Source organism: Delphinapterus leucas, chromosome 16 (assembly GCF_059928025.1).
Source record: "Delphinapterus leucas isolate spDelLeu-1000000601 "Yukka" chromosome 16, BTC_Dleu_Yukka2, whole genome shotgun sequence".
In the NCBI taxonomy this organism is placed as follows: Eukaryota; Metazoa; Chordata; class Mammalia; order Artiodactyla; family Monodontidae; genus Delphinapterus; species Delphinapterus leucas.
In genome coordinates, this window is record NC_143144.1 from 28,147,629 (window position 1) to 28,162,412 (window position 14,784).

At 49.7% G+C, this 14,784-nt stretch overlaps 2 protein-coding genes across 4 annotated transcripts in view; both read right to left on the reverse strand.

Annotated features, from left to right (window-relative positions):
- On the reverse strand, positions 1–12,009 carry MYOZ1 (myozenin 1). Of its 3 annotated transcripts, none has more exons than XM_022590893.3 (6): positions 11,921–12,009; positions 6,169–6,259; positions 5,064–5,242; positions 2,844–3,090; positions 2,299–2,464; positions 1–1,241 (listed from the first exon to the last, which is right to left on the reverse strand). In XM_022590893.3, the coding sequence occupies exons 2-6, from the start codon at positions 6,239–6,241 to the stop codon at positions 1,010–1,012; spliced, it is 897 nt and encodes a 298-aa protein (XP_022446601.1). In that variant the 5' UTR covers positions 6,242–6,259; positions 11,921–12,009; the 3' UTR covers positions 1–1,009. The 3 variants fall into 3 exon arrangements, with proteins under 3 accessions (XP_022446601.1, XP_022446600.1, XP_089753846.1); XM_022590892.3 differs by lacking the exon at positions 11,921–12,009 and adding an exon at positions 7,429–7,530; XM_089897720.1 differs by lacking the exon at positions 11,921–12,009 and having other exon boundaries at positions 5,064–5,485.
- Positions 11,228–14,784, reverse strand: part of SYNPO2L (synaptopodin 2 like) — a 12,714-nt gene continuing 9,157 nt past the window's right edge. Inside the window, exon 4 of the mRNA XM_022590894.3 lies at positions 11,228–13,463. Coding sequence (XP_022446602.2) covers positions 11,299–13,463 — 2,165 coding nt within the window. The 3' untranslated portion in view covers positions 11,228–11,298. The remainder of the gene's footprint in view (positions 13,464–14,784) is intronic.

Sequence of the window (14,784 nt, forward strand, 5' to 3'; positions counted from 1 at the left end):
TTTTTCCAGATCTGCATCAAACTCTGACTTTGTGGGACATAAGAGTAAGTCTGGGACTCTAAAGAAACCCCATGCTTGAAGTTAATAAAAAGAGTATTGTTACTCATTCCTATTGGATTCTCATGGTTTCTTCCCAATCATAGTGCTTTCTGGACACAACTGCAGTGCCCCTATGACCCTTAGATCTTTTCTTCATGTGTTCACAGATGAGCCAGGCATACTATAACTGCAGATGGTTTCTCCCACTTCCTTCTGGATTCCAACATGGCTCCCTATTCTACTTCATCCTTTTGGGAACCTGTAACCTTTGACATATATTCCTAAGCTCACTCTCGTGTCATCTGGAAACTTTATGGCATGCTCTCATTCTGTAAAAATTGGGTAATCCTGATTATCCCAGTTTCTAATCAGCTTCTTAAAGAGAGCTAACGCCAGGGTCACCAACGCCTATTTCCTAAACACAGCACACAATTGCTGCTTAGCGTTGCCCACATATGGGCCAGCACATGTGTTTGTCCATGATTATTTGTCTTATGTACTATTCAATAAGTATGTCTTTGTATACACCTATGAATGTGCTTTGGCAGGTGCGGATGTGGGTGTGGGTGTGTAAGTAATCAGGTCAGTCTTGAAGTCTGAATAATGGATGTATGGTATTTTACTTTAATTAGTCTGTGTGCATTGTTAGCCTCAGTTTTCGTCTGCCCTCAAATATCAGAGGAAGAATGAGTTCATTTCCTTGAAGTTTATTAACTGTTACCGAAGGCAGAGAAAATTCCATAAGAGAAGGTTCCATACAGAGCAAGTGGAAGGGGAGCTCTGAGTTGGTAAGAAAAGATGCTTGGAGTGGGGACTTGGAGTGAAGGATGGAAGGGCAGATCTCTCCTTTCTTTTTCCCTCCATTCCCACAAGGATACTGGATTTTCAGTGGGGGTATCTTGCTCAGCATTCCCTCTCCAAAATGGAACCAGAGAGGGGAAACTTGATACAAAGTAGAGGTAGAAACACCTCACAGCTCCTCTGTTTCTCCATCCAAGGGGATGCCAATATCCACGTTGTAGTCTACAGGCTCCCCGGAGCTCAGCCAGGGAATAGGGGTTCGATTGAAAGAAGGCCTGTTGGAGAGGTTCTGGTTGTAGAGGACTAGGGGTTCACTCAGCAAGGGCCCCAGGTCAAACTTGGGCATCTGGAAGGTCATGCGTTTGGAGGCCTTCTCATATCCACCATAAGGCATTGCTGTCCTGAAAAGGGGACACATTATTTAATTAAAAACCAGAACAAAAGAAAGAGTTTTGTCAGTGAGATGTTACACTGTTTTGAGGATAGGGAAGTCTGTGAATTCTAGTTGCAGATTGCTTCTGCACTCCTTATTCTTCTTCTCCCTAAGTACTCCATTCCCCCTTCTGGTTTGCTTGTTTCCCCAAAGCTAAAAATGAGAAAAGTAGTCTAGTGTGTACTAGATAGAGAGTCTCATGGATAGTTGTAAGCCAAACCAGTCACATTTTCAGAGAAATTTACCCCAAACACTATAGACTCAAGGGTCTGAGGTCACCTTAAATTATAATGACCCCCCTCAAAACCCCTACCCCACCTTCAGTGGATAGTGCGTGCCCTGGATGAGAGGAATTAACATTTCCTGGAAAATCCAGGCACCTTAGGACCAAATGCAAAAGCACTTCTCTAGGGCTTCCCTGTCCTGTTTTCACACAGTCTAGAGAAGCCCAGTTCCAAAAGGATAGATACTTGAACCTTACTAAAGTAGGGTATAAAGAAATAGAATCTTCAATAGTATAATAACTTGCTGTGGTGCATAACCTATAAAAATTCTGAATCACTATGTTGTACACCTGAAACTAATATAATGTTGTAAGTCAACTATACTTCAATTAAAAAAAGAAAAGAAAAGAAAAATAGAATTATACTATAAGGACAGTAATGGAATTGTAACCTTGAATGAAGGGAGCCTCAAGAAGCCTTTAAATGTATAATATATTATTCCCATTTCACAGTCAAGGCAACCAAGCCTCAGAAGTAGGGTGACTTTCCCACACAGCTATGAACAGCTATGAACATAACTATGAACTAAAATTCAGATCCTGCCTCCTAGCAAATTTTTCCTTCATCATACCATGCTGTTTCTCTGAGCTAGAGTGAGAAGACCAAAAGCCTTCAATTGCGGCCCCCAAATTCCTCCCATGCCTCCTCATCCCCTTGAAACATTTGAACCAGTCTCCATTCCAACTAAGGGCATGTTGCCATACACTGGAATGCATCAGGTTCCTTCCGCATCCTCCTTACCTGTTGAAGGACTTATACTGAGGGAGATCAGCTTTGGCCCCGTGGGCCAGCAGGTTGATGCCAAGTTCCACTTTTTGCTGGGAGTCAACCCCCATGGCTCTCTCCCATGGGGAAATATAGGTCTTGAACACAGTGATATGTTTTCCTTCTCCACCTGCCTGGTCGTCTGGCAGCCATGGGAGAGAAATAATAATAAGTCAAATAATAGCAGTTAGTAGCCAATGGAAGTTAGTCTCAGAGCCCTGCACTAGAGAAGTTGCTGGGGCCAGGGACCAAAGGTAAAACATCTTGGTGATTGTATAAGGTTTGTGAAATAATGACAGCCTGGAGTCGGATTTGTGATACAAACTGAAAGGCTAGAAAGGTGACTGAGAGACAAGGCTTCTGGGTGGAATAGACACATCTCTGTATCCTTATGGACACAGAAAGTCCATCAGGCTATCTCAACAGGCCTCTCCTGCTTCCTACACCCAGTCTAGGCCTCATTCCTGGGTATTTCTCTGCTTTAGAGACCAGACACATTATTCTTGGGTGAGGATACTTGCCTAGTCCTGTCTCGCCAACCCCTGCAGTGCCAGCAGCTCCTCCTTGGCCAGTCTGGCCCCCAGGACCATCTGTACCCCGATATCCAGACCCAGGGCCCTGATGATGGTGATGCTCGTCAGAGCCATACTGTCCGGCAGAGCCACTTCCTCCTGCCTGGCCTCCACCGCTGCCCTTGCTGTAGGAGAATCCCTGGCCAGCTGTACCCAGCTGTCCCCCAACGGTGGGAAGGAACTTCTGGAAGTGATCCTGAAAAGAAAGGACAAAGTAAGGGGAAGGTTAGCAATGGGTATGGGGAATACCATAGCAAGTAGGAGGTGATCAGAGACAATGGACAACCAGAAGACACTGAATCATCTGAGACTCCCCTCTCCAATAGATGGTTAGCAGATAGCCTGACTGAGAGAAATTAAACTCTTCTTAAGGGATACAACCCCTATGGCTCAGTTCGAATTACATCTAGGATGGGGGCAACTCATTCTCCAAAATCCCCTTTCCCTCCTTACCAAGGCAAAGAGGACCAAGAGTTCTGCTCAACTTAGGTTTGAGAGATTGGGGCTGGCATGGAGAACCCAGCCTTAAGTTAAAGAACTAGAGAGATCTCTGCTCCTCCCCTGCATCTTGTCTAACAGATAAAAGTCTCTTCTCTCTCTTCCTCTTCCTCTCCCTTTCTCCTCTTGGTGCCTGTTGGACCAGGACTTCCTGACAGTGAAACTGTAGTGGGTAGGGGGAAGGGAAGCCCAAAGGGCAACACTGGATCCATCCCCAAAGCCTAAAAATAACCCTGCCAACTCCTTCAGGAGGCTCTCCTGGCCACCCACCGAACACACCCCCATGCTCCACCCAGTGTAACCAGACACAGGCAGGGGGGAGGGCTTTTGGCCTCCTAAAGTTAGATATGACCGGCTCAGCATTTTTATTCTGCTCCTACATACGGGCAAATGGCAGACACTCCTGCCCCTGGCCCCATGTAGGCATCTATTTTCACTCTCCCCTGGCTGCCCAGGAAAGGTGGAGGGGGAAGAAAGGAAATGGAAACGATCCCCTCCTTCTCAGCTGAAATATCTTGTGCCTGGTCCCTCTCCAATCTCTTCTTCTCTTCGGAGAATGATCCTGACTAGGAGACGTAGGACCTTAAAGCATGGTTTCGGTCCCCACATCTGTGGTCCTTATACTGACCCTTTAGATAAAAGAATGGCTCAAGAAGAGATGGTTATAAAAATTCACTTACCTCTTTCTACGGTTGCCAGATTTTGCAAAAAGAAAAAATCACAGGACACCAGTTAAATTTGAATTTCAGATACACAATAATACTTTTTTAGTATAAATATGCCTAAGTATTGCATGGGACATATTTAGATATGAGAGTATTCGTCATGTACCTGAAATTCAAATTTAACTCGGTGTCCTGTATTTTTTAATTTAATTTTCATGTCCCAAATATTTCATGGGACATACTTATATTAAAAAATTATTGTGTATCTGAAATTCAAATTTAACTAAGTGTCTTCAATTTTTTTTTTTGTTTTTTTTTTTGCCATGCTGTGTGGCTTGCAGGATCTTAGTTCCCCAACCAGGGATTGAACCCAGGCCCCTGGCAGTGAGAGCACCGGACCACTGGACCACCAGGGAATTCCCTAAGTGTCTTCAATTAAAAAAAAAAAACTTATGTCCCAAATATTGCATGGGACATACTTTACTAAAAAATTATCTGTGTATATCTCAACTTTATTTTTTTAATTGAAGTAGCATTGCTTTACAATATTATATTAGTTTCAGGTATACAACATAGTGATGCAATATTCTTATAGACCATACTCCATTTAAAGGTATTATGAAATATGGGCTTTATTTACTGTGCCTACAATATATCCTCAGTAGCTTATTTAGTGTGTATCTCAACTTTAAAATATAGGACTGGGCATCCTGTGCTTTATCTGGTAATCCTATCTTTAATACTTAACCATACTGGGAAGGAGTTTTCTCCTTGAAGGTGTGAACTCCCTACCCTGCCTCACCAGCTCTAAGATACAGATTTAGTTTCAGAGGTGGGCTGTAATTCACCCTGGAGCTATTGGGGGCTCGCTGTATCTGGGGGGTTAATGAGCTTATAAATTAGCTGGGAGGGGAGGTTGGTCATACTTTAGAGACTCGGGCTGGGCCTACCAAGAAGCTGTCAAAAGAGGCACGAGGCTTTGAGAGTAGTAAAGTTCTGAACTCACCATTGAGCTGTCAGAGAAGACATCAGGGTGGTTTTCATAGATAAATTTCTCCACCCGCATCTGCCGCAGTTTGAACATCTTGGAGCCCCGGTTAGTGAGTAGCGAGAGCTCCTCCAACATCACATCCCTTGGGACGCTGATCTTCTTGCCCAGGTTCAGGCCCGAGCTCTCCTGTCCACCTTTCAGGGAGGTGGGGAGGCAGAGGCAAGGGAAAGAGGAAAGTAGGGTTTTCTAGCTCCAAATGAAGCCGCCATCCACAACTAATTAAGTGTGTGTGTCCCAGCAGAGATCACTGAGGGAAGCAGACGCTGTCTGTGATGTCTGATCAAATTCTGTCTAGTTTATGAGGGATTTTGATTTCCTGGGTTTGGAGTTGGAGAGAATGCATGGGAAATGGGGTGCAGAGTGAGACAGTGGGGATACTAGAATGGGGTGAAGACGGTGAATGGGGTAAAAGGTATGGGGTACAGGGCAAAAGAGTAAAGAAACATCATAGATGGAGGTCATTGGGGAAACTGTAGCACGGGGGAAAGCCCAAAGCCACCTCTAAATATATACTCCTATCTTAACTCCTTTGCCTTCTCTTCCCCTCAGTAAACTGGCTGCAAACGGCTTCTAGGTATTGATTGGGAGAGCTCTTCACATGCTGTACTCCTACCACCCCCAGGAAAAATGCCTGAGCAATTTTCCATTTTAAGTGCCTATACGAGGCTCCTTAGCTCTGGGGAAAGAAGTAAGGAAATTAACCATTTATTGAGACCTTACTCTGTGCCAGTCTCCATCATACATATTTTCTTCTCAAACATACCTCACTGACCTGTGGGTCCTGTTGTCTTGGACCTGTGCTGGGTAACATGGCATGGGTGTTATTGTCTCAGATTACAAGGTGAAAAGGGTGGAAGGGTGAGTAGTCAGTGTTGAATTCTTTCTTCCTTTCCCCCCTTCCCCCCACCCCTGCAAACCTCACCCCCACCCCAAATTCCTCTCGTCTCTCCTTATCTCTTCGCCTTAAGACACATATAACCTTATGATACTTCTGGGGCTCATGGGCCAGAGATACTCTCAATAAGAAGTCCCACACTAGGTAGGTGCAAACATGCCATACCTCCAGTGAGTTCCATGATCAGCTTGCTGGATTTCCGCTTCTTGTTGGGGGCGGGGGTCCCTGAGAGTGGCATTGTGGAGGTGGATGGAGCCTGGATAGGGTGGGAAGGAGGAGGTGAAGGATGGACAGGGACTGCGGTGAGTGTCTACAGTAAGGCACTGCTTAAGGACTTCAGGGAGCAAAATTTCATTAGATTTTTTAAAAGAAGTACATATTTCTCTAAAAGGTGAAAAACCATTGCTTTAGGGCTTCTCTTCTCGGGAAGCAGGGCAGAAAGTATAGATGCACCCCTTGCCCCTACCTTCTACCAACCTCTTTTCAGCTGTTTTACATAGAGCTGGTGCAGGGTTTAGGAACACAATATGTGTTAGGAGGGCCTGGGGGTAAAACAAACACATTACTTACAGGTCAGGTAATGCACCCAGGTTTCATTGGTTTGGCATGGCTTGAAGCTTTTATTTGTACAGGGCTCCCAGACTGGGATTATCATTGCAAACTCTGGCCTCTCAGTCTTCCCCAAGCCCCAGAGTGGGGTGGGGGGTGGGGGTGGAGCAGAAAAAATGTTCTGCCAGGGTTGAGGAGATCCAGCCAGAAACATTCTCCATAGGATGGAGAGGTTATTGCCCCTCCACCGGGCCAGCTGGATCATGGCCTGGGAGGTGACAGCAGTGCTCCCACTCCGTTTCAGTCACTCCCCACCCCCCAGACCTGGAGTGGAGAGGGAGGTCAATCTTGATGCATGTCAATTCAGCAATATCATAGCAGTGGGGAATTCAGGGAGGACAGGAACATAATCATAGGATCTGGCAGTGGAGGGGGACAAGCTGGGAAAAGATACAGATTCCAGCCCCTCCTTAACAGAAGTTGGCACTCAGCGAAATGTCTTCTGCTGAGTCCTGTCTCACAGCACATCTGCGATTCTACTAGCTTAGTGGGGTCTGCTGAGGCCAGAGTCCAGGAACTGCTAAATAGATTCTCCCCATACCTCTCTCAGCCCCAATTAGGTTCTTGTTTTCCATCCAGCCTCAGACCCCCTTCTCATTCCTCCAGTGCCTCCCCCAACATCTCCAATCCCCCCACCCTCTTGGGCCCTTCTCCTTCCAACTCTCTGTGGCTCCCTTGAACTGGACAACTGGGAACTGAGTACAGATGGAGGAGGGAGGCAGCTGCCCCCAGGATCAAGGGTCACTATTACAGACACAGACACAGCAGTCAGCAGAGTGGGCTCCAGCCCCTCTGACTACAAAGCTGGAGACTTACCGGCTGCTCAAGAGGTGGTCAGCTCTCCCTGGGGTCCAGCAGCTTTGGAGGACTGTGCTGCTGTGACTAGAGAACCCGAGCTGGGCAGGCGTGGGGGCAGCACTGGCAGTGGGGGAGGGAGGGTGGTTATTAATAGAGACGATGAGCGCAAGCAGCTCAAATGGCACAGGGGTACTGAGACCCTGGAACCAAGATCCCATCCTCCTTGCCCAGAGGCTCAGGAAGGGGAGGAAAGTCCTTTGGAATTCTCTCACTAAGCTGTCTGAGCCAAGGATCAGTCTGCCCAGAGACTCCTCTTCTTTGGCACCTCGAGGCTGAGATCCAAAGAAGCACTCAGGGAGAAAGTGAAAACTGAGAGGGAGAGAGGAAGCAGGCAGCAAGTGGTGAATAAGAATTCGGAGTGGGAAAGTGAGAACCAGGAGAATGTGTCTGGAGAGCCATTCAGAGACAATCCAGGCTGGAGCTGGAGGGACATGTGGGTGCATTTTGGGGGTGGGAGGGTTTAAGATGCTATGTTTCGGGAAGGGAATTTCTGTTCACAATGGAACTGCCCTTTGAAAGTTCCTGGATAGGCTGGTCTTTCCTTTGGGAGGGCCAGATTTTGGCAGGATAAGGGACCAAATTAACCAAATCCAGTAGTTAGGCTATCAGGGATGATGTGGGGGAAGACTTGACCAGTTTCTGCCTTTTCATCCCCATTTGCTGTTCGGGTGCTCAGTTTAGCCTGCTCTGCTAGATAGATGTCACTTTTTTAAAAAAATTTATTAATTAATTAATTTATTTTTGGCTGCATCGGGTCTTCGTTGCTGCACGCGGGCTTTAGTTGCGGCGAGTGGGGGCTACTTTTTGTTGTGGTGCGCGGGCTTCTCATTGCGGTGGCTTCTCTTGCTGCGGAGCACAGGCTCTAGGTACGCAGGCTTCAGTGGTTATGGCTCGCGGGCTCTAGAGCACAGGCTCAGTAGTTGTGGTGCACGGGCTTAGCTGCTCCGTGGTGTGTGGGATCTTCCCGGACCAGGGATCGAACCCGTGTCCCCTGCATTGACAGGCAGATTCTTAACCACTGAGGCCGCCACCAGGGAAGTCCCAGATGTCACTTCTACCTGAAGGGGTACACGTAGGCTTCTGACCTGCCAGGGCTTTACTCTCTGAGGCTCCTACTTGGGATTTTCTTCAAAGGGAGCACACACTCCATAGGATCTGGACTGTCCCATTCACACTGGTCTAGAGAAGCCTCTGGGAAAGGGCACAAGCTTGAGAGCCCCTCCAGGGAAACCTGTCATTTGCCCGGCACCTTCCTCGGTAGCTGCGTGAACATCCTGGATCCTTCTCCATCTTCTGCTCAGGTTTTGTAACCAGCTGCTGTACCTCTGCTGTATCCACCACCCTGTTATGGCTGCCTTAGGAAGTGTGCTTTTGTAGTCCCCAGAATACCTTTCTGTCCCTCTGTGAGCTACCCACTCTTCCTGACCATGTCCTTTTCCCATCCTGAACTTCATAGGTTCAGGTTAGGGGCTGAAAGTTCGCCCTGCTCCCCTCTACTTGGCCTCTGCCCAGACCAGTTTAGCCTCCAGATTCCTCATCTTTTGTCCTTTTTCTCCATTCTCTCCTAACCCAAAGAAGCAATTAGATGAAAAAACATAAATAGCAAAAGGTGATTTCGTCATCATTACCATCCTCCCCTCAAAAACCAACCAAAATTTTTGTCTCTTATGATTGAGTACCTAAAACTACCTAGTGAATGAAGACAGAATATTTAGCCTAGGCTCTCTGAGCCCTTCCTTTGAAATTCTGAGAGGCTGCATATTTGGGAGAATCAGGGTCATGGGCCTGGTTATTGGCACAAATCTGCCCCCTGCTGGTAAAACTGGGGCAACAGAACTTCCTCTTCTCAGAAGTCTAATTCTAGCCGCCTTTCAGTGCCTTCTCTTTTTTATTAGTCTCAATCCACGCTGATCCACCCTCTCTCACCTTCTTCCCTCTCTCACCCCACCTTCAACTTCAGCCATTGCTTTCCCTTCATTTCCTCCAGGGTGTTGGGAAAGCAGGGCCTTTCCAAATTGTCTAGGTTCTGTAAGCTGAGGCCTCATCTGAGAAGTATGGAAGAGGGGATGGAGAAGGGGAGAATCTGGAGAGAGAGAACTGGGGGAGTGATGGAGGTGGCTACACTGGATTAGGACAGAATTGGTAGAGAAGAGCAAAAGACCAGGGGGTGAAGGGCAAAACAGTAAAAAATAGGAGGGTAGGAACTGAGAAAGAGATCAGGAATCAGAAGATCAGGGGAATGAATTAGAGAAGATGAAGGGGAGACCAGGATTTAGGTATAAAACTAGAAGAGATGACAACAACAGAAGATATGGGGCATAAGTTTATTCTTGTGCACAAACCAAAGTACTGTGACTCACACTCAATATGCAAAGGAAATTATCAATTTCCAGATCAAGCAGCAAGCGTGACTGGTGGTGGTCATGGTGAGAGGGGAGCCCATATCCCTCTAGGATCAGAGATCAGGACCTAAGCTGGAAAGAAATAAGAACTAGGGTTTGAGGGATGGGGTAGAACTAAAAAGAGGTTTTGGCTCTGGGTGTTTCCCTGCCCTTTCTCAGGTAGTTATGACAAGCTGCAGAAGACAGAGGGACAGATTCAAAGGAGGTAGCACAGATACCTGTCTTTCAACACTCAGCACACACTCGCTCTCACATCCCTCCACCATCATCCCCCTTCACTCTAACAAATACATTCTTCTCCCTCAAATTTCTCCCCAGTTCCCCTTTTGTGTACATGATTGGTTTCTTATTATCCAATTTTACTCTCTACCAACACTGTAGTCTCCCTCACCATGCTTCTCTCTGAGGCTCGATCAATTTCATTCATTTCTGTTCTGCTCCTGGTTTCTACCTCACTTTCCACATCATGGTTCTTTTCTCCTTTCTGTCTTAAGTTCATGAGACAATGAAGCCAATGATTTGTTCATTCTCAGAGGACATTTTCTTTCTTTCTTTTCACTTCTTGGATGCTTTGTTGCTCAGCATGGGCCTCTCCAGTTGCTAACTTTCTGAAATCCCAAGGAACAGAGTTCTTAGTTCTACTCCTGGTCTAGCTGGTATAACTCAACTCATGCAAACTGCCCTGGTCCTTCGAGTCTCCTCATACTCTATGAATTTCACCAGATGCTCTACACCTGCTACAGACGATGATCTTTAACTCTAATGAGTCTCTTTCTCCCCACCAGACATTCTATGTGAGGATAACTGACTCTTCTTTCATTAGTGCAAGGGTAAGACCCAAACTGGGTCTTTATTTAGACGGCTCCTCTTACTCTTGCCTCAGACAGAAGAGCACGTCTGTGTGCACGCACACACTTGCACACACACACCTAGGAAAATGCCAGACAAGCTTGGGAAAGAAGAGTGAGGAGCAGCAAATGATTTCGTGCAAATAGGGGTCAGTTCAGTCCCTTTGCTGCCTGTCTGGTGGTGAGCTTCTTGCCTGAGGTCTCAGTGGTAACTTCTCTGTCTTTCTCATTGACTGTTAAAACAAAGCCCACAGAAAAAAGCACAAATGTAGAGAAATGGAGACTAGTGGAGGAGTGTAGGTGAAGAGACAGAGTTAAAGACACAGATCCAGGCAAGGAGCTACAAAGAGAAGCACAGACACCAAAGCAAAGATAGTATTATAGGTTGGAAAGCAGCAGGGAGGTTAGGAGTCAGGAGGAAGCTGGGAGATGGGACACCAACTCCAAAACTTTCTCTGGCAGGAGGGAATTTAGCCTGCAAAGGAGGGATGGCGGGGGCGGGGGCGGGCGGGTTGGGTAGAAGCAACTTTAGGAACTAGCTGTTCCACCTCCCCTTGGTCCTGGGAGCTGTGCCCTGTTCAGTGGTGGCCCGCCCCAGGCCTCCACACATGAGCCTGCAATCCTGTTCTAGTAGCTGAGAACCGGGGCCTGGCTACCTGGAAGCCACAGGAGCTGGGGGAGGTCCCAAGACCCCTGGGAGACTCTGGAGGAGGGGCTGGGCTAAGGACAGGGGCTGAAGCCAGTTCTGCCCTCCAGATGGGCTCATCCAATGTAGTGGCTGCTCGGGGGGCAAGCACAGTGGGTGCCAGGGGCTCTGCAGTGGGCTGGGGCGCTGGAGTCGAAAATCGGCGGATCTCCTGGACTCGGGCAGTTTTGGGAGGCACTGAGGAGGTGGGTCCAGGAGTCGGGGGAACCTCATCAAAACAGAACATGGCACTTTTAAGTTGGTAGGGCTGGTGCCGCATGAAATCCAAAGCCTTAATGCCCTGCTTGGGGGCTGCCCGAGGCCCTTGGGATTGGATCTTACTAGGGAGAGTTCGGGCAGCTTGGGGGAAAAAGGGTGAGAGCAGTGGGTTGTAAGCAATTGGAGGTGGGGCACGGATATTGGGTGAATATTTCCAGGAAGGGGGCAGGGAGGGGGTAGGAGAAGGGCTTCTGGGCCGAGGGCCAAGGCCAGGACCAGGTGCTTCCACCACATACCTGTCCGCTCGGCTCTGACGCTTGGCAAACAGCTCCCCACCCCTGCCTTGAAGCCTTGGTGGTTCAGGGATTCCAGCTGAAGGGGCCGCCCCATTCACTAACCCATCGAGGACCCCTCGAGAAGGGGGCTTGGGAGCCACTGGGGGTGGAGTCTTAGGAGTCGTAGGGGGTGGGGTCTTGGGAGCCATTGGAGGCGGGGTTTTAGCTGTCACGTGAGGCAAAGTCTTGTAACTCCTGCCCCCCGGTGGCTGCATGAAGTTGCAGGCTTCAGCCCCGAGGCTCAGGGCATCCTCCTCTGGACAAGATTCCGCACCCCCAGCCCGGGGTTTTTCATCCAGGTTCTGCACCAACGATAGCAGCTCCGGGTTGGGCGAGTTCTTCGTCTCCTCATTTCCCGGCCGGAACATCTGCTTTCGGGTCCCCCGACGCCGGGCCTCCTGGAGGATGCCGGTGCGAGCAGCTGGCACGGAGATGCGCTTCTCCCGAGCGCTGGAGGGCTCAGGGGCTGCGGGGCCAGGGGCGGGGGCCTCTGGGCGTGCAGCAGGTCGCAGAGGCGCCGATAGGAAGATAGAAGCGGTGGAGGTCATGGCAGCTCCGCTAGCGGGGGCGGGGGGCTCTGGGGCTCCGCCTGGCGTAACAGGACGATTGGGGGCTGGGATGTATAGGGAGCTGGTGGCCGTCACGGGGCCGGAGGAGCGTGGGGTGCTGGCGGAACCGGGGGTTGACACGTGGCTGGGAACCCCTGAAGAGAAGCTGGGCAGAGGAGTGGTCCCCTGCGGAGAGGACAGGAAAGGCGGTGGGACGGCGCTGAGGCCTCCCAGGCTCTCATTTGCCCTCTTGGGAGCCAGGGGCCGGAAAATAACCGAGGTGGTACCTGGCCGCTGCCCTTGTAAGCCCGGAGTAAACGGCCTGGCTGACCGGTTAAAGATGCTTGGAGCTGGGGTAGAGGCTCCACTGCTAGGGAGGAAAGGTCTGGGGCTGGCTGCAGGGGCCGGCGAAGGGCTGGATGGGAGCACAGCCGCCTCTGGCGGAGCGCTTTGTGCCCGAGGTGGTGACTGCAGGCCCTGCCCGTTGAGCGTGGCGGCTGGACCATCCCCGGCCGGCTCCTGAGTGCTGGAGTCTGCGCGCTGGCGCTGCTGTTCAAAGAGTTGGGCCCCTCGCCCAGAGGCCTCACTCAGCTGCCCTCCCAGCCCCGGGCCCTGGCCCTCTGCTGCGCCTGAGCTCGGCCTGGCCAGCTCCATGTCCAGGTAGGGGCTGTCCCAGTCGGACTGGTTGGTGAGGCTGCGGGCGTCGGAGAAGGCCTCTTCGTCCAGCTCAGACTCACTAGTTGGAGGGACGCCGTCCTCCTCCCCAGCGCCTGTCCCCGCGGCAGCCCCAAAGCTCACTAGGGTGTACTTCTTGGCTCTCTGCCGACGTTTCTTAAACATCAATACCCCCTTCGAGTGGGGGTTGGGGGCTGCGGTTAGCAGGGATGCAATCGTCCGGCATTTGGTCTTGGCCTCCTTCACACTTCTCTCTTGGAGGCTCTCTGCCCTTTGCAGTTCTGGGGAGAGGAGGAGGGAATGGTCAGTGAGCATCTTCTGTTCCCCAAGGCTTTCACCCGCCCCCCACCCCACCCCCCCACCAGCCAGCTCCCTCAGGCCTCCCACCTCTGGTCTTCTCACTGGCCTGACCCACAAGGTCTCTCCTGCCTTTGGCAAAGTCCTCTAACTTGGGGCCAGAGTGGAGGTGAAAGGTGAAACCAAGGACAGTTGAAGGGAAGGCAGAGGGTAGTTGGCTGCCCTGACACCACTCTGACCACAGCTCTCCTCCTATCCTCTCTTCCCTCCTATATTTCAGGAGATTGCTCTTACCCACACCACACGCGTGCCTCCCCTGCTTCCCTCCACTCCTGGCTGGCAATGTGAGGCTGGGGTAGAAGGGGGTTTACTTCCCATGGCAGGCAAGGACATGAAGCAGGTCCCACCGTAAGAAAAAATAAGAAGGGGCACTTTTCTCCCACCAAAGAGACCCTGTTAGGGGACTTCTCAGAAAGTTTGGGACTTATCCCCTCTTCCTACCCCTTACCCTATAATAAGGACACAAAGGATCCTTAGCAATGAGGATCTTCATTCTTAATTCCACTATCATCATGTGATCCACGTCATATACATTCATAGAAGTAACTCCCACCACACATCACTTCAACAAGAATATGGCTCTAGGGAGAGGTGGCTATGGGCATATTTTCTCATCTGTACTTTTCTCTCACATCCCCATATACTCTAGCTTATATACATCCTAGTTCATATACACATGTATAAATACACGTGTCCACACAAAAACATACATGCGTACTCAAGGTGGCCCTTCTTCCCAGAATTCCCCTAGCAGAGACACTGTCACTAACAGTTGGGACAAAATTTAAGTGCCTTCTAAATCCAAGGTGCTCCTCTGTGCCTCAAACCCCTGCTACTCACAGGCAGGGATGGCTTCAGATCTGAGATGCAGGAAAAGCCAGAGTGCTGCTCTCCAAGGAAAGCTTCCAGATCTTTAGGATATCTCAAAGTCACCAGTTGATACAGTCTCCTTTCCCCCAAGCTGAGGGTGGGAGTGGGGTGGGCTTCTTTGACAGAGCTGCCCCCTATTTTCCAAGCCTTCTGGGTAGAGAGCTCAGGTAGACACTACCAGGCAGGCACGCAAGCACTGTGTGCTAAGGGGAGCCAGGACAGGGTTTCCCGTGCCACGTGGGGCCTGGGAGGTGGAGCCAGGAAATGGGAACGCTGCCCTGCTGCTAGGACCCTGACTCGGACACAGATACTCTCCGATCCATGATCCCCAGTCCCTCCTGAAAAATTCTTGAAATTCCATCTACTTTCCACTCA

Coding starts and splice junctions, on each gene's coding strand:
- MYOZ1 (XM_022590893.3), bottom strand. CDS start 6,241: ATGCCACTCTCAGGGACCCCCGCCCCCAACAAGAAGCGGAAATCCAGC. Junction 5,243..6,168: donor GATCATGGAACTCACTGGAG/GTATGGCATGTT, acceptor CCTCCCTGAAAG/GTGGACAGGAGAGCTCGGGC. Junction 3,091..5,063: donor TCTTCTCTGACAGCTCAATG/GTGAGTTCAGAA, acceptor CTTTCTTTTCAG/GATCACTTCCAGAAGTTCCT.